General features: G+C 41.1%; 1 protein-coding gene across 3 annotated transcripts in view; it reads left to right on the forward strand.

The window, feature by feature from the left end:
• rer1 (retention in endoplasmic reticulum sorting receptor 1) overlaps positions 1–18,128 on the forward strand; it is a 30,690-nt gene extending 12,562 nt beyond the window's left edge. For all 3 annotated transcript variants that reach the window (XM_078425595.1, XM_078425594.1, XM_078425596.1), the window contains exons 2-7: positions 5,853–5,934; positions 6,604–6,708; positions 8,006–8,105; positions 9,662–9,740; positions 12,723–12,858; positions 13,895–18,128. In XM_078425595.1, the coding sequence (XP_078281721.1) occupies positions 5,854–5,934; positions 6,604–6,708; positions 8,006–8,105; positions 9,662–9,740; positions 12,723–12,858; positions 13,895–13,984 (591 nt within the window). In that variant the 5' untranslated portion in view covers position 5,853 and the 3' untranslated portion in view covers positions 13,985–18,128. The remainder of the gene's footprint in view (positions 1–5,852; positions 5,935–6,603; positions 6,709–8,005; positions 8,106–9,661; positions 9,741–12,722; positions 12,859–13,894) is intronic.
• The last annotated feature ends 3 nt before the right edge of the window (positions 18,129–18,131 follow it).

Consider the following 18,131-nt stretch of genomic DNA (forward strand, 5'->3'; position numbering starts at 1 on the left):
AATATTAAGGTATAAATTAAGCATGAATGACAGAAGAAAATCAATGGGAACACTGCCATTTTATCTCACAGCTTCTAATTTTTCATCTGCAGTTTTATCAGGCTTGTAGATCAGCTAGTACTCCTGTTGCGCTTGCAGGCCCCTTTCCCATTAGAAGTTCCGGGGTGGTTGCTGTTCTCCTGCTTGGGGCCTAAGACAACACTGTGGTGCAGAATTTAGTATTGCTGCCTTGCAGCTCCAAGGACCCATGGCCTTGGTGCTGTTTGTGTGACGATTGTTACACAGACTAGACCCCACCATTGACTCAATTTACACATCACAATGCCTCAGAAAAGCAGCTAACATAATCAAAGACGTCCCACCCCGGTCGGTCATTCCTCCTTCTCCCTGTTCCGATCCAGCAGAAGGTGCAGAGGCTTGAAAGTGTGCAACACCAGGCTCCGAAACAGCTTCTTCCCCTCCATTATCAGGCTACCGAATGGTCCTTCCGTGAGCTAGGGTCTACCCCATTGAAGACATTGGACTTTCTGTAAGGAACTGATGTGCTACAATGCTGAGAACTGTATTCTACACTCTGTATTTTCCCCTTTGCTCCATTGAGTTTGAACTGATTGTATCTATGTATGGTATATCTAATCTGTTTGGATGGATAGCATGCAAAACAAAGCTCTTCACTGCACCTCAATACATGACACCAATAAACCTAAATCTTATATCTTTAACCTCGTATGGTTCTGCGAGTGTTTCTGCTTCTTCCCAAATCCAAAGATGGGCATGCAAATAAATGTTCCACTGTAAATTATCCCTTGGCTAAAGTAAGTGACAAAGGACTCAAACGGGAACTGATGAAAATGTGAGAGAGCTACAGGGAAGTAAGGAATGGGTCTGATGCTTTTCTATCTTCTCCTGATGGGAAGAGAGAATGACCAGGGTAAATGGTCTTTGATAATATAGGCTGCTTTTCTAAGGCTGTGTGAAGTGTAGATGGAGTCGATGGTGAGGAGGATGGGTTGCGTTGACAAGTCTCTGTAATTTTTTGCATTCATGCATTGAGCGGTTGCCGTACCATGCTGTGGTGTATCCTATTAGGATGCTTTCTAAGATCTGATAAAGTAGAGATGTTGTTGTGCTTTCTTGGCCGTAATGTCAATGTGATTGGATCAGGACAAATTGTTGGTGATATTTACATCTGGGGACTTCAAGCACTCGAGCATCTCCAACACCATTGATACAGACTGGGGTGTTTACTCCAACTTCACCTCCTGAAGTCAATGACCAGCTCCTTCACTTTGATGACATTAAGGGAGAAGTTATTATCTTAACACCCAATGCTAGGATCTCTATCTTCTTCCTGTGGCCATATTGTCACTGTTTGAGATCTGGCCCACAATAACAGTATCATGTAAGAATCTGTCATTGGAGTTAGCGGAATTTAGCCGCACAATCATGAGTGAATAAGGAATATAGTGAGGAGCTGAGATTGCAATCTTGTGGGGCACTGGTGTTGAATTTTCCCTATGACCAGCATAGTTAACAGAGAGTATATGGCTCTATGACAGCATGATGCTGTGAGAGGTTTCACGCAAATACGGTAAACTCGTGTTTTAATGGATCCCTTTATAGCGGATTTCTTCAGGCTGCTGCCACTCGATCCGCTTGATCACTGTGGGGCTCCCTCCCCTCTCACCAGCTGCTGCTGCTTTGGGTAACGATCGTTTGATCCATTTGGCCTCTTTCCCCCCCTGCCGCTACTTCCTCCTCCTCCCGGCCACTTTGGCCACTCAGCCTGTTTCCTCCACCTCCACCACTGCCTCCTGTCTGCTGTTCCTCTGTGTTTTCTTCCTTCCAATGGGCAGGTCTGTTTGAAGTAAAACTCAATAATTTGTTGGAGTTTAACTGATTTTGGTCAGTCACTTCACTATATTTAGATGAAATTTGAAATTATTTTGATCCAGTTCCCAAATATGATGGAGAACTGTTACAGAAATCTAGATTTGTAAATTAACTGCTTTTAGTAGAGGAAGCTTGCATTGTTTCACTCATGAACTTCATACACAATAGCAAAATATGCATCAACTTTGCAGATGACAGATTTGCAGACTGCAACATTTAAGAAATATTTAGACAGGTACATGGATAGGATAGGTTTAGAGATATGGACCAAACACAGGCTGGTGGGACTAGTGTAGATGGGACGTGTTGGTTGGTCTGGGCAAGTTGAGCCAAAGAGCCTGCTTCCACACTGCATGATTGACTCCGTATGACTCTGAGTTCTGTGATCCAAGATTATAGTTAAGCTCCATTTGGACAAATTATAATTCTTATTAACAATTTACTCCTCATCAAACAAATGAGAAGGGGACCATTATTCACAACTGAGCTTGCCATTGTGGTAAAATTTCACTGAGCAGTATTACTTCTGGCAGCTGAGTGTGTCTGAATAATTAAGAGGAGTTTAAAGGTCCTGGATTAAAACTCAGGGTTACGGAATGGTTCGGAAATATTTTAAAATACAACTACATTAACTCTGAGCTCATATCTAATAATGGGTTATAATTATTAAAAAGAAAACACTTATTGATGTTATAAACTAGATCCATTTTACTTGAATAGCATTTAGAAAATAAAGTCTCAGAAACGATAGCATGAAGGAGCCCTTTGAGTTGACTGCAGACCCTGGTGTATTCAGTGCAGGCTGCCAGGAAAGTGGAATTCGCTTTTTATAGTCTTCCTTTTTAGGTAGTTAGCTAGGTTTTTAACCAACATCCCAGTCTCTGCCTATGGTTCTAAGTCTTCATGGTGATATGTGTCTTGGTCCAGGTGAAAGCATTAATTAATTAAGAATTGTCCTCTTTATTATAGTAATGATGCAGTCAACTGAAACTTCCCACAGATTAAAATCATTTGCACTCTTGAAAACTCTGATTTTGATGCTCTGTTTGGAACCTTCATTGATTTCAATGAAGAAAGCTCAGCTTTGTTGGGATGGCTTACCTAATTCTAACATTTTCCTGTTATTATTTTAGTGAAACTATCTTCACTCCATGATTTGGAAACTGTTCAGGGAGGGGAATGTATCTGACTTCAATAGACAATAGGTGCAGGAGTAGGCCATTCAGCCCTTCGAGCCAGCACCGCCATTCAATGCGATCATGGCTGATCACTCTCAATCAGTACCCCGTTCCTGCCTTCTCCCCATACCCCCTGACTCCGCTATCCTTAAGAGCTCTATCCAGCTCTCTCTTGAAAGCATCCAACGAACTGGCCTCCACTGCCTTCTGAGGCAGAGAATTCCACACCTTCACCACTCTCTGACTGAAAAAGTTCTTCCTCATCTCCGTTCTAAATGGCCTACCCCTTATTCTTAAACTGTGGCCCCTTGTTCTGGACTCCCCCAACATTGGGAACATGTTTCCTGCCTCTAATGTGTCCAATCCCCTAATTATCTTATATGTTTCAATAAGATCCCCCCTCATCCTTCTAAATTCCGGTAGCGGTAGCGCAGCGGTAGAGTTGCTGCTTTACAGCGAATGCAGCGCCGGAGACTCAGGTTCGATCCTGACTATGGGTGCTGCACTGTAAGGAGTTTGTACGTTCTCCCCGTGACCTGCGTGGGTTTTCTCCGAGATCTTCGGTTTCCTCCCACACTCCAAAGACGTACAGGTATGTAGGTTAATTGGCTGGATAAATGTAAAAATTGTCCCTAGTGGGTGTAGGATAGTGTTAATGTGCGGGGATCGCTGGGCGGCACGGACTTGGAGGGCCGAAAAGGCCTGTTTCCGGCTGTATATTTATGATATGATATGATAATTCCAGTGTATACAAGCCCAATCGCTCCAGCCTTTCAACATATGACAGTCCTGCCATTCCGGGAATTAACCTAGTGAACCTACGCTGCATGCCCTCCATAGCAAGACTTCAATTGATGAAAGTCAGTTACACACATTCAACTGTCCTTACTTTTACACTGTCTGTTGACACTTCTTGAACAGGGTATACAGGTGACCAAGATTTGGATTATGGTGTTTACTGTGATTTGCAATTGAAAGAATTCTACGTTGCCTTAAAAATGTTTTGTATTTTTGAAGAAAACTGTGAGGAACCCAGGTTCAGTTCCCGATGATCTTAGTATGGGACTACTATTGGTCTTCAGGTCCACTTGAATAAATGTGGAGAAAATAAGTCAGGATTTGTGCTCAAGTTGACCAGGTGCGAAACTCGTGCTCTAAACTTGAGTTTGCCCACTGAGAGTTTGATTTGCCATGACTGCAATGCTCCACAGTGCAAATAACAGAACAAAGTTCACTGTTCAGGTTTGTACGTGAAGATTGGTTGTTCAGAAGCAAAGGTGTTTACTGGAAGTAGTTCATATCATATCATATATATACAGCCGGAAACAGGCCTTTTCGGCCCACCAAGTCCGTGCCGCCCAGTGATCCCCGTACATTAACACTATCCTACACCCACTAGGGACAATTTTTACATTTACCCAGCCAATTAACCTACATACCTGTACCTGTAGTTGGTGCAGGTGAAACTACAGCTCTGTAACAGTGGCATCAAAACGAAAGGGATGAATATTGAAGGGATAAATAAAGGCAAGAGAGTTGTTGGAAATAAAGTTTAATGTATAGTGGATATATGATTATTGTTTTCATTTCCTACCATACATTTAAACATTAGTTTGTTTTTTTCACGATCATTTCTCTGTGCAGACTGATGCTTCCTGGTATCTCCCTGAATGGCCAGCAAATAATTAACCTCCACCTACCCTATTAAATCCTTTAATCTTCTTAAACTCCTCATTAACATGATACCTAATCTTTTTTATATTATTGGGAATGCATGATATCACAACTTAACCCCTTTAGCCCCTGTGTCAGTGACTATCTTGAGAATGCATAATGTAGCCCAACTTATGCATGATAACCAACATGCCCGTTGAAACTAGTCCTCTTTGCCTGCATTTATCCCAAATTCCCTCTCAACCTTTCCTATCCATGTATGCTGTCCCAATGAGGTAAAGATTGAACATGGGTTTCTGGCACTGTGAGGCTAGAATGTATCCAATTAATTAGTTCTCCCTGGATCCCATACAATCTAACCTTCCAGACTAGCCTAGCATTCGGCAAGTTGTCAAATAAAGGTCTTGCTAGAGTTTATATAGACAACATCAATCGGCCTGCCCTCATCAATCCTCTAGGTGATCACCACAAGAAACTCCTAACAGATTTGTGAGAATTCCCAAGCACAAATAAGCACAAATCAAAGCACAACTGTATTTTTTACATCTAAGAGAACTGCGGCGGTTTGGAAATGAAAATATCTGCTGATGCTGGAAATTTGAAATAAATGCTGGAAACGCTCCTAACCCATGGGTGCAGGTTAGGCAGTATCCATGGAAAGAAAAGGGGAGTTAATGTCTTGGGTCAAAGATCTTTTGTCAGATTTGGGCAAGAGGTGTAGTGTGGAGTGGAACGTTTGGGATAATAAGACAATAATCACCTGTTTGTACGCTGGTCCAATGGTTATTTAGCCTCTGTGAGCCATATATTGCAAATGCACAGACTGTGAAGCTGACGTATCAGTAGAGTGGAAGGGAATGAAACTGATTATATAGCAGGAGTGAAGGTTTGAAGAAGGTATTTGAACATGGAGAATTGGAAGTAACACGAGTGATTTTGGAGAAGGAGTTTCTCAATCTGGTCAATTCCACCATGGGTAGTGGTAGGGAAGGAAGGGTAACCAGAGGAAAGTGCAGACATTCAGGAGTGGTTAAGGATAACACTGTCTAATCTGTTCATGAGACAGTGACCACTCTCTAAGCATCTCTTGTTTTTCTTCTAAACCAGTATGTCAGAAGGGGACAGCAGTGGGGATGCCATTCATGGGAAGCCATCAGCTGTCGGCCGTTTCTTCACACAGATCGGACAGGTAAGAGCATAGTGTGCATTTTCCTTCTCCACCAACTGGATTTATCAGAGGTCATCCAATCTTCTACATTTAAGTTTTGTGTCTGTGGCAAGTCTTTTTTGTGGCTACTTATTATTCATTTTGGAAATTTATAATTGATCATTTATTGAGAGTAAGTTGCAGTTTCTAAGCTGTCCTGCAACCATGCAACAATCATGTGAGTGGAGGTGAGAAACACCCCAGTCGTGCGTCACATCCAAAAAGCAGCTCTCGGCAGCACTTCCATTGTTCAGAATGGGTACCTTTCAACTGTGTCTGCTCCTGTTCATCCAGCAATCTGTTCAAACACACCAAGCTCCTGGTTGAGACCTTCCTGATCTGACTGGTACGCCCAGAAGGAGTAGTGTGTTAATTTGAGGCTGCAACAACCTGTTACAGGGAAAATCCACTTACAAGTAATACTTAAATCCTAAATAACAAAGTGGGGGATTAACTCAGTGGGCCAGGTAGCATCTGTGACAGAAATGGACAGACAGTTTAAAGAAGGGTCCTGGCCTGAAATGTGGTCTGTCCATTCCACAGATGCTACCTGACCTGCTGTGTTACTCCAGGACTTGTTTTTTTTGCTCAAGATTCCAGCATCTGAAGTTTCCTGTATCTCCACTTATATTTTAAATATTTTCTTTTTAGGTCTACCAGTCCCTTTTAGACAGGTCTACACCATATGGCATTGTACGATGGATTGTAACGTTTGTCTTTGGTGCAATCTACATGATTAGAGTTTATATCTTGCAGGTGAGTTTCTTTAATTTTTTGAATTCTGTAATAGTGCAATGATGCCTACCAGTACCATTGTAGTACAGGTTACAGCATTGTTATTTACTAGAAACAGAGGCAACCCCTCTCCCACTTTAACTGAGGAAAGTGTCAAGATAGGATGCACTGGTGTAGTGTGTTGGATATAGTCCTTTATCCTTTATGCTAGATTGATGGGATAAGTTTCCATATCTTGATATACCTATGCTGGAGGAACATCGTTAGCAATAGCAGTGGTGCAAAACCCATTTAAACCAACCAATTACTTTTGAGGTTTAATACAAACCATGTACACCAATGTGTGGTTAATATTAAATAAAAGTTGTGACTAATGTACTTGTGCTTAAAGCTGATTTTTGGATCTATTTACATGGCTGGCAAACATTCTGTTTGCTCCTTCCCTCCTGAAACGGAGTCCTCAAAAATCTGTCTTTTGCAACCTTTCTAATTGTCACATTTCATGAACAAATCTGTTTTGGGTGCCTGGAGACAATTTGGTAACCTGCGGTGTCATGATCAAATTCACCCACCCACCTGTAGCAACAGCCTATGGATACTGTTGAAGAGTGAAACCTCCGTGTCTGATTTTCTTTTTCTAATCTTCAACAACATGTGTTGGACCTGATTGTCACGGAAAGTGTCGACAATGGAGAGTACGCTGTGAGTTACTGCAATATCTGTATCAGGATCAGAGGAGGAGAAGGCTATTAACCCTCTTGATCCTGTTTATCACTTAGGCCATTGGCACTTGCATGACCTACTTCCTTTATCTGCTCTTGTCCCATAACCCGAATATCTGTCTTTATCAATCATAAATTTAAAATTAGTAAAAGTGATGATTGGCCAAGCAAAAACCACAGATTGGTTGATTCAATCTTTTAGAATTCAATCTTTCTGTGTAGAATTGTTTTTGCAAATTTACCCCTGTTTGTAATTTGAGGCATTATTTCCCTTTTTGTAGATATTGAGCGGCATAAACTGAGTTTGTTCTCTTTACAATCTCAAACCTTGTTTAAGTCACCATTTGAACTTTCTGAATTATGGGCAATACAATTTGTGTAATCTCTCCTTAACCTAACTTCAGTGTACCCTTCCCAAAGTGTGCCCAGAATTGAACACAGCACAAATATAAAGTCTATTCATTTTATGATTCCATTAAAGACCTAGCATTCCATTAACTGAGTATTTATTTTCCCTCTTCATAGCATTCAGTGACCTCTGCAGAAGGAACCTTAAATGTCTTGGGATGCTAATGTGTGATGTTTTTCTTATTCAGGGATGGTACATTGTGACATATGCTTTGGGGATTTACCATCTGAATCTCTTCATTGCTTTCCTGTCTCCAAAAGTTGACCCTTCGCTAATGGAAGATTCAGGTACTGAGACGTTCGTGGATTTGTGCGAATAAGATTGAATGTGTCTGTCATTGATTTCCAGAAGGCCAATGGTTGTGTGAAATTTGTGAGATGGATGACCCTGTATATTACATGATCGAATTTTGGAAGTGTCTCACCAAACTCTAATTGTCACAGAGAAGTAAATCAGAGAAGCATCATGATCCAGGTGTCAACTGATGGATTCGCTGGATCCAAACATTCGTGATGTGGACCATGAGTAGTAAACACAATTAGCAAACTTTAGGCATTCGAAGATTAGAAGCACTTAATCCTGCCTCAAAGTTGGAGGTTTATAAAATATAACCTCAGACCAAAACCCCATTATGATGAGCATATTCTCACATTTTACATTGTGTTCAATGCTGATACACAACATAAGGATAGCACATTGGTCAGTAGTGTCCTGGCACCTCTCAACTACCAACCTTGAAACAAACATCTCCAAATTTAACTGTAGTATTTGGTGCCAGATGTATATAACCAAGGGATCAAGCTGCACCTGTACTGGAACTGGAGATTCGATGTTTAAAGAATCAGCAATATTGGATTGGAAGTTCTAAAAAAAAAGGAATGGGTGCATCTGAGATACCTTATTCACAGATATATATATCAAGGAAAGGAATGTACAAGACAAAGAAAATAGGTCAGTATTGTGTGGGCTGCTTTGATTTACTTTGGAAAAGCAGATTAAAAGACCATTACTATGTACTTTTCAGGGGAGGATTTCATGGATCATGGATGGGCCAGATTCCATTATGTGTGTCAATAGAATTTGAGATTTGGCATGTCCATCTGCTTTAGAAGAATGCAGGAAATATGTTTTCTGAATAAAAACCTCAAAGGAAAGCAGTGAAAGTACACCATATATGGCAGTAAGATTAAGACATGTTGGAGCAGACATGGAGGACTGCAGTTTTGAGCATCGTCTTCTGAAAGTTTAGAGTCATTCGAGATGGTGTGGAAAATATTGACAATGGTTATATTAGTTCTGAAGTTTTAAAGCCTTCAGGAGAGGAGGAGCAGGGTGCACATCTTGGTTGGAGATGGAGAAAGAAGAAAGACAACTTGAATAAAGATTTAATAGAGGTCCTAAAAATCGACTGGTGTGGAACATTTAAACTAGAGGCCACCTATCTGAAACTGTAACCAAAAAAACACACTGGAATTTCAACAGAAACTTTTTTACCGAGAGTACAGTGGATGTGGGGCTTGCTATCCCAGAGTAAGGGAATGATTGTGATTATATAAATGCATTTAAAGGGTTAAAAGAGACTTGAGTAAATTGGAAATCCTGGTATGGTTAGTCTGAATATCCACTTTATACAGGGTTTTTTTAGCAAACAAATTGTGTGCAAGTTGTCACGAAAAATGTTAGTTTGAAGTAAAAAAAGTGAAGATGGAGAGAGGGAAAACGGTCATCGTAATTTAATCCTTTTTAAAAACATACAGCTAAAATAATGTCTAACTGTTTAGTACTAATGGACATATCTGGCATCATCAGTTACTGGTTCCTGTTCTTTCTCTCCCCTCTCCAGATGATGGACCTGCACTACCGACGAAGCAGAATGAAGAGTTTAGACCATTTATAAGAAGGCTACCAGAATTCAAGTTCTGGTAAGTGATTTGGAGCCACAAATAATTGTTCCCCCGCACTGATGGCAGTGCCAAATCAAACTTATTTTTGCCCTCCGTTTCTTCCTCGACCGCAAAACCAGCCAATTTCCATCCACTCATACCCTCCTCCGCCTAGCAGAGCTGGTCCTTGCCCTCAACAACCTCTCCTTCGACTCCTCCCACTTCCTCCAAATCCAAGGCGTAGCTATGGGCACTCACATGGGCCCCAGCTATGCCTGCCTCTTTGCAGGGTACATCAAACAATCACTGTTCCAGGCGTACACTGACCCTATCCCCAAACTCTACCTCCGTACATTCACTCTTAATGATACCAGCCATCACTTAACCAATGACTGAGAGCGGGCTGGCTGGAAACTTGACCAGATTAGTATTTTGATACTGTTTGTGAATTAGTCATGCCTGGGTAATTTTCTGCATTATTTTATATGATAAACAACAGCTTGTTCTGTGTTGGATCTTGCCAAGAATACCCATCACCATTCACAAATGAATGTGACAGAATTTGATTTGATTCATTGAACCTTGGAATCATCTAGTTCTGTCGATTGCTTGCTGTTTTTGCTATTTAACAGTGCTGGTCCAACGGTTATATTGCACGTTATATTAAGCATACTGCTCTCGACCTGTTTTGCTGCAGTAAGCATGTTGATTGTGCAACAGTTGAGTTACTAGTGGTGTGAGTTCAAATCCCACCATGGCAGTTATGGAATTTAAACTCTGTGAATAAATTTGGGATTTCAGTAATGGTGGCCACAAAAATAATTGTTGCAAAACCCCATTTGTGTTCACACATGTGAGATATAGAGAAAATCGCCATACTTACCTGGTCAGACCTATATGTGACTGTAGATCTACCTTGACTGCCTGATAGAAATGATTCAGTCAAAGGATAGAACTCAATGGACGAACCAATATTGACCTGGCCACTAATATCTGACTCTGCAAAGTTGCTTCAGAAGTTCTCCTCTCAAACATCCAACAACTCCTGCTAAAAGTGGCAGTGATCTCCAACAGACAAGTTATTGAAGAAGGGAGTTAGAGAGAATCCAGGGAATTATTGGGCAATGAGCCTCACGTCAATGGGAGGGAAGCTATTGGAAGGGGTCCTCAGGATAGGATTTACTCCCATTCGGAAGAGAATGTTAAAGCAGGCAGTATGGGTCTAGGTAGTGTCTTACTAACTTGTCAGTCAGAACCTTTTATCCAAGATGAGAAAGAGAGGGCATATTTTTATGGTGAGGGCAAAGTTTAAAGGAGATGTGCAGGGAAAATTCTTGTTTACTCAGGGTGGCGAGTGCCTGAAATGATGGTGCCATTTAAAAGCTTTTTGGATAGGCATATAGATATGCAGGGAATGGAGAGAAATAGATTATGTGCAGGCAGATAAAATTTGGTCGGCGTCATGTTCGGCACAGATATTGTAGGCCAAAGGGCCCGTTCCTATGCTGTACTGTTCTAGGTTGTGCACCATGAGTGAATGAGACTTGTAGCCCTCCATCACAATCCTGTTTCATTAATAAGGCAGAGCCACCAGTGTGTGAGGCACAGTGGTGCACAGGCCTTGGAAGTGTAGCTCAGTCTTCAATATTGACTCCAGAACGCATGAAGTCATGGCGTCAGCAAATGAAGTGTGCTCCTCCATATTCTATGATACTAGGATGAAGCATTGATTGCAGCAAGGGTAGCCTGGGGAAGACTCCTTTGAACTTCTTCATGTGGCTTGGTGGCAGTTCCTGCGGACTGAGCTTCTCACTTCCTTCAGGATACATCTGCAAGATTGGGTCTACGCAGACACTAAATGGACCAGCATTAATTCAGTGGATCTCATTCCCTTCAGTATAACTTTGGTAGACGCATCGATCTAAGATAATATTGACAGGAGTGACTGTTGAACAGATGTTATGGATACAAAATCTTGTCCTCACACCTGGAGGAGACTCCACACACTGTGTGGCCCTATTCTACATGGAACTGGGCCATTTGTGAGACACAACGTACCATCAACAGTAACAGAAATGAATTCCATCACAATCTGCATGTCCCAGCCTATCCCTCGCTCAACCATTGCAATCAAACTCGGGATCAGCCCTGGAGAAGCAAGGTACGGAGGCTGGAATCTTGAGCAAAACACAAAGCATTGGAGTATCTCAGTGGTTCAGGCAGCATCCATGGAGGGAATGGCTAGGCAATGTTTCGGGTGAGGACCCTTCTTCAGTCTGAGTTATTGCAGCACTTTGTGTTTTACTGGGGATCAGCCCTGATTCAATGGTAGAAGACCTGTCAGGGGCAGCACCTGCCAAGTTGTTGAAGCTGCAACATGTGTGCTAAACCGGAAAAAAAACAAGCATGCTATAGGCAGAGCTAAGTGATAACCTATCAGATTAGAGTTCCATAGTCCTGTCATGAATGACAATCCACGTCAGCTTCCTCCCAGAGACCACACTGTCCCAGGACCTGGCCTGCAGCCAGCTGCATTTGGCTGCTAGTTTTGTTGTTACATGGAGTGAGAGCATAGGAAACAGATAAACCTGTGGAACCAGGCACATCTTTGTAGCAGAATTGCAGACAAATGCTCCATAACTAACTGTGCCTCAAGCCCTGGTGTTTCTATGTAGTTACAACATTGGCATCTACCCAACATTATGGAAAATCGCAAAGTCCCTGTTCAGACGATAGGGCAGAATCGCTGCATTTGATTATGACCTATTATTCTATCTGCAATTGTTTGCAAAGTGATGATCATCAACAGAGCTATCAAATGTATTTACTTATCACGGATCAGCTCACCAGTTTGGGTTTGACAATCGCACTCAGTGGCAGACATTACTCACTTTATGCCTTTTGACTACTTTTACCAAGACTCTTTGACATTGTGAGCAAAGACTGTTATCCCACCTCCTGAAATAAGGTCAAAATTGTCAAACAAATTCTGATGATTTTGTTTTATTTATTTGTTTTCAGGCACTCTGCTTCAAAAGGAATAATAGTAGCCATGGTTTGCACCTTCTTTGATGCCTTCAATGTGCCCGTTTTCTGGCCGATTCTGGTCATGTACTTCATTATGCTCTTCTGCATCACCATGAAGAGGCAAATTAAGGTAAATCAATGGCTGTAAGACATATAAATAAATTACAGATTTACACCACAGATCCAGCAGCAAAGCTGCAGCTGTGTACTAGAGCCTGTGAGGCTGGCAGTGGGATGTTCATTTTAGGAGGTTTACAGTGGCTCCGACTGCATAACATCCCTCTGCTAATAGTGCAAGGTTTGTTCCCATGTCAAACCAGCTGCTCTGTTTTCTGGCCAAAGGGGACATACCATTAGGCATAAAACTATGGACGTTGAGGAGTTCAGATGGAGGATGTCCCAAACTGCAGCCATAGAAGGAAAAGCAAACGAGCAGAACTCTAGCAAGTCGAGGCCATCACTAGACTTCTTATTAGACCACTGTGCCTAAAGAAACCTTACTTTTCAGTACATTATATGTTTGGCCCTGTTGGTGTGCAGGGAATTAAGTGCTAGTTTTTTCACCAAGAAATTGGCTTCAATTCCATTTTTATCAAATAACGACTCGTCAACCCTGTGGATGTGTGCAGGTACTGAGAGCATTTGGCTTTATCCCGGTATGCTGACAACATCAAACTCCCTACTAAGGACAATTGGGAGAATGCCACATTGTTGGGTTGGATGAGGGAGATCAGCTTAACCTTAAGGCCGTTGATCAGTGCTCTAGAACTTTCGGCTTCAGTTGGAGAAAGTTAGAAATCAATAGTAATAGAAAACCAGTCATGAAAGTTATCCTGTGACCACGACTGGAAATGTGTATAGATATGATGGGCGCTGGGATTATTTAGCAGACGAGGCAGCATTTGTGGGAAGAGAAACAGATAATGGTTCAGGCCCGATGTTTCTTCAAGGCTGATTGCCAGCAACTGCATGACCTTGCTTTTGGCATACCTTTATGAAGACCACAACATTTACCAGCGGTTGCTACCCTGGATTACCTTCGGAGGGATTGTTTTGAATGACATTTGAAAAATGGGATCATACTCCCTGGAGTGGGAGGGGATCTACATGGGAAATAGTTCTCAGATGCACTCTTGTCCTGATTGCTTTTCTGTCCTTTCAAACAGCACATGGTCAAGTACAGATATCTACCATTCACACATGGGAAAAGGACGTACAAGGGCAAGGAGGAATCTACGAAAGCATTTGCCAGTTAGAGACCGTGCTACTTGGCACTCCAGGATTATCTCCTCCCACCTCTTTACATGTAAACATTGGACAATAATCGCAAGCCTCACGACTTTATTATCATGTTTGCTCCAGGCCTTTCTGAAGGGTACATTTTAGAAGGTGATTTAGTTTTGAGATTATTTTTTGGCGTGAGACATTGTCTTTATATGATACAAACATTTTTTTCCTGACCATTTTGATTTAATTTATAGGCAACCTCATTGAAATTTCCCTTTTTGATTGTATACTATATGCCAGTTGCTTCAAATGTACTTTCACTTTTGTCATTTGGAAAAAAAATTAAAATATCAAACCAGTTCTATACTTGGTTAAATAGATTTTTTTTCAAAAATATGACTGCCCAAATCATTGAAGCTTTTGGCAAGGTACTGTTGCAGTATTATGATATAATGTCAAACAGTTGGATAAGGCACAGCTCTTTGTTTGATTTACAGGACCTAACAAGATTGGGAAGTTGCTTCCATTATTGAAGCATGGGGCTAGGGAGAGGACGGGCGGGGGATGGAAGGGCAATGGGTTCAGTAACCAGACTGTGAGGATCGAGACTTGCAGGATGAGCGAGACAAAGCTTGCTGCCTTTGAAGACTGTTTAAGGGCCGAGGAATCGAGCAGTATGAGATCACCTCCCCTCCTATTTTAAAATCCAAGAATCATTTTTAAAGAAATTATCATCTAGATATTGGCACTGTGCTTTAAATTTATCAGGCTGGATATTAGTAATTGGGAAGAAATCAAATGTTATTAACGTTTTATTTTATCTCAATATTCTGAGCTTTGAACTTTGTACTTTGTGCAAAGTTCCAAAATGTCAACAAGTTTGTTCTTGGGAAGTGGTTTTGTTCTATTTTCTTTTAATCTACTAGAGCTATCAGCTTTTACATGTAGCAGAGGGAGGTGGCTTTAAGATTCACCAAAGCTCCCATCTTGTACTCTGAAGCAGCTGTGCTTTTACAGCAAGTTGCAAACTCACCCAGCAGGAAAGGGGATGGAGACAGGTGGATTTTATTGCAAAAATAAATGAACATCCACTCTAAGGAGCTGAGAGAGCAAAATAAGAGACTATCTATTTCCTGAGATTTTGACATTTAATTGGCCTAATCATTCATGGAATGTGAGATATTAATTGGAGAAGATGGTGGCATGGAGCCACTGTGTATAAATAACTTGTGGGTAAGCAGCTAATGGGGACCGTTATTAGATTGCTTTTATGACTGGATTCTTTGTGGCTTGTTGCTGCACTGATGTTGGTAGACAGCACTAGGGGGAGCTCCTGGTCCACATCACAGAGAGACAGATCTCCTGTGATCTGCCGATTCCTAAATGGGAAGTGGAAACCAGGACCATGGAGCATCTTCTATCCAAGTGGGCAACTGAGACTCCCATGTGATGCCTGGCAACTTGAATCAAGCACTGGTGACCTTTTAGATCAGAATCCTCAGTGCAACACATTGAGGAAAATCGTAGGGAGGAAAAATTGTAGCATTGTTCCATTACCCAATGATTGACTGAACAAATAAAGAGATTGTGGTGTGTGCATGATCTTTCCTCATCCATTGATATAATTTGATTAGAGGCAGGGTTAAACTCCCAGAATATTTCAGATTTTTAAAATAAAACTGTTTAGAAAGACAGATCAACATAAAAATGGTGACCTATGCTCTTTCAGAAGTGTCTCATTGTTGTAACTGTATAAAATGTGCATGTCTAAACTTGGTTGCACTTGTGATACGTGTCAAACACAGCGTAAAAGATTTTTGGCTTTAAAAAAAAACCATATTTGATAGAAAGGTACAGCATGTTGTCCCTGAATTTAAGGTGCACCAGTCTAAGGGGTGTACAGAGCAAATATGAGTCCACACAACATGCCCACATTGTGTACCGAGAGTGTGCAAAATTACTAGAATTCCAGGATTCATGTTAAATTGTCTAATCTCTTATCATCTCCTGTGGATTTGGATTGTTTTTAGACTTTTTTGTATCTAATGGAACAACACTTTGGGAGATTTAAATTCACATTGCTAAACCTTTCCACATCCTTTTGTTTTTTGGCCTGACCGTCCTTAAAATCTGGTGCTGTAGAGTTTATATCTAAAATTATTGACATTTGTAACATTTAGACCGCTCAGAATGACAGTTCTGTGTTGAACCAACACTTTTTGTTTGCCTTGATTCTTATGTATATAAATAAATATTTTTAAAGCTTGAAATTGCACAAGGAAATTGCTGATGTGACTGGAGGGGCTGTAGAATCAATGCCATATTACATACTTATCCTAAAATGTGACCTTTCTGCTCATACAGCCACAACTCTTCAGTCCACACATCTTTGCTAATAGGTGTTTGGAGATATTGTTCCCATCTACCTTTTAACTTTCCACCACATGGGCAAATAAAGACCAAATCCCCTGTGGATAACCAGTATAATGGGCACAAACCAGCAACGCATACATGTTGAGTGAAAAATGTTGTCCTCTTGCGTTGCTGTGATCAACTGCAACCTTGTTTGTAAACTGCACCATGCCAGTAATTATCTAACATGACCCACATGTATTCAAACATTGATACTTGAATTAGGACACGGGGCAGGAGCACAAGTACAGCATTGCTGTATGTGTGTTGGGAGACTCTTGTGATTTCAGCAGCTTTAATGGTGCTGAACAGGCATAGAATTGCAAGTAACCTTGGGTATAGGTCAGCTGCTGAATCACTGCAAATACCCAGAATTGTGCTTTTCCATGTCAGCAGTAAAACCTTGTAGTAATTTACTCAGGAGACATTCTTCAATGGGAAAAGTGTTGTTTCTCTGTGTATCGGTGGTTCTGCTACAACATGTGATCTGGTTGTAATGCACAAAATGCTGGAGTAACTCAATGGAACAGGCAGCATGTCTGGAGAGAAGGATTGGGTGATGTTTTGGGTCAAGACCCTTAATGTCATCCATTCCTTCTCTCCAGAGATGCTGTCTGTCCCAGAGTTACTCCAGCATTTTGTGTCTATCTTCACTTTAAACCTGCATCTGCAGTTCCTTCCTACACATTTGGTTCGAATGCTGTCCTTTGGGAAATTGACCAGCAGTAAAAAAGAACTTACTAGAAAAACAGTATGCGGTGAAACCAAGAGTGCTTCACAACCTTTGAAATTGGTACGCCATCGATTCTATTGACACTTGTGCAATGCTACTCCAATTAAACAATGTAACATGACACAAAATGCAGGAGTAACTCAGCAGGTCAGGCTGCATCTCTGGAGAATATAGGTAGGTGACGTTTCAGGTTCCGATGTGAAGCATCACTATCCATGTTCTACAGAGATGCTGCCTGACCCGCTGAGTTACTCCAGCACTTTGTGCCTTTTTGTGTAAACCAGCATCTGCAGCTTCTTGTTTCTACATTCTAAACAATGTAACATACACGCTTCAGTATTTTTAACTTGCAGTAACAAAACTTAGCTATCAGAGACTTATTTTTGAAAATTCTACAGTAAAAATAACTTTGCTATTGTAAATCTGATACTCCCTAGCCCCCTTTGACATCATTCTCTATTACAAAGTTTCCTTGGAACTCAACTATCGTGTTATTAGCAGAGCTATCGGTACATTTAAGTTTCTGAATATTCATGGAACATTGTGGTCGAGGGTAATGTTGTGGTTACAAATCCAGAGGCTTTCACTGGCAGTAGTAATTGGAAGGACAAGTTTAGAACAAAACACAGGAGACATTGTACAATCATTTTTGGCTCAATGCTTATTCCTATAGTGTCTGTAATCTATACATGATATACACAAGGTTAATGCTTTAAAATGAAATTGAGAGAAAGCCCATGCAATAGTGCATTTGTAGCATTTTCAATGAAAGCCGGTCATCAGTAATTGTGCAAATGGGACATGCTGCCTTCTATCAAACATGGTAGCACTGATCCAGAACATCAGTCATATATATCTGCCTTTCTTCAACTAAAGACACCTCGTGCTGAGTTTTACAAACTCCTGATTCTGCATCACACGTTAATGTTACATTTGTTTTTGTAATAAAGGTGAACAGAATAATTATTTGTAAGGCTGTTTCTTCAGCCCTCTTCACTCTGGGGAAAATGAATCAAATAAAACAACTGGCC

Source organism: Rhinoraja longicauda, chromosome 30 (genome assembly GCF_053455715.1).
Source record: "Rhinoraja longicauda isolate Sanriku21f chromosome 30, sRhiLon1.1, whole genome shotgun sequence".
Taxonomy (NCBI): Eukaryota; Metazoa; Chordata; class Chondrichthyes; order Rajiformes; family Arhynchobatidae; genus Rhinoraja; species Rhinoraja longicauda.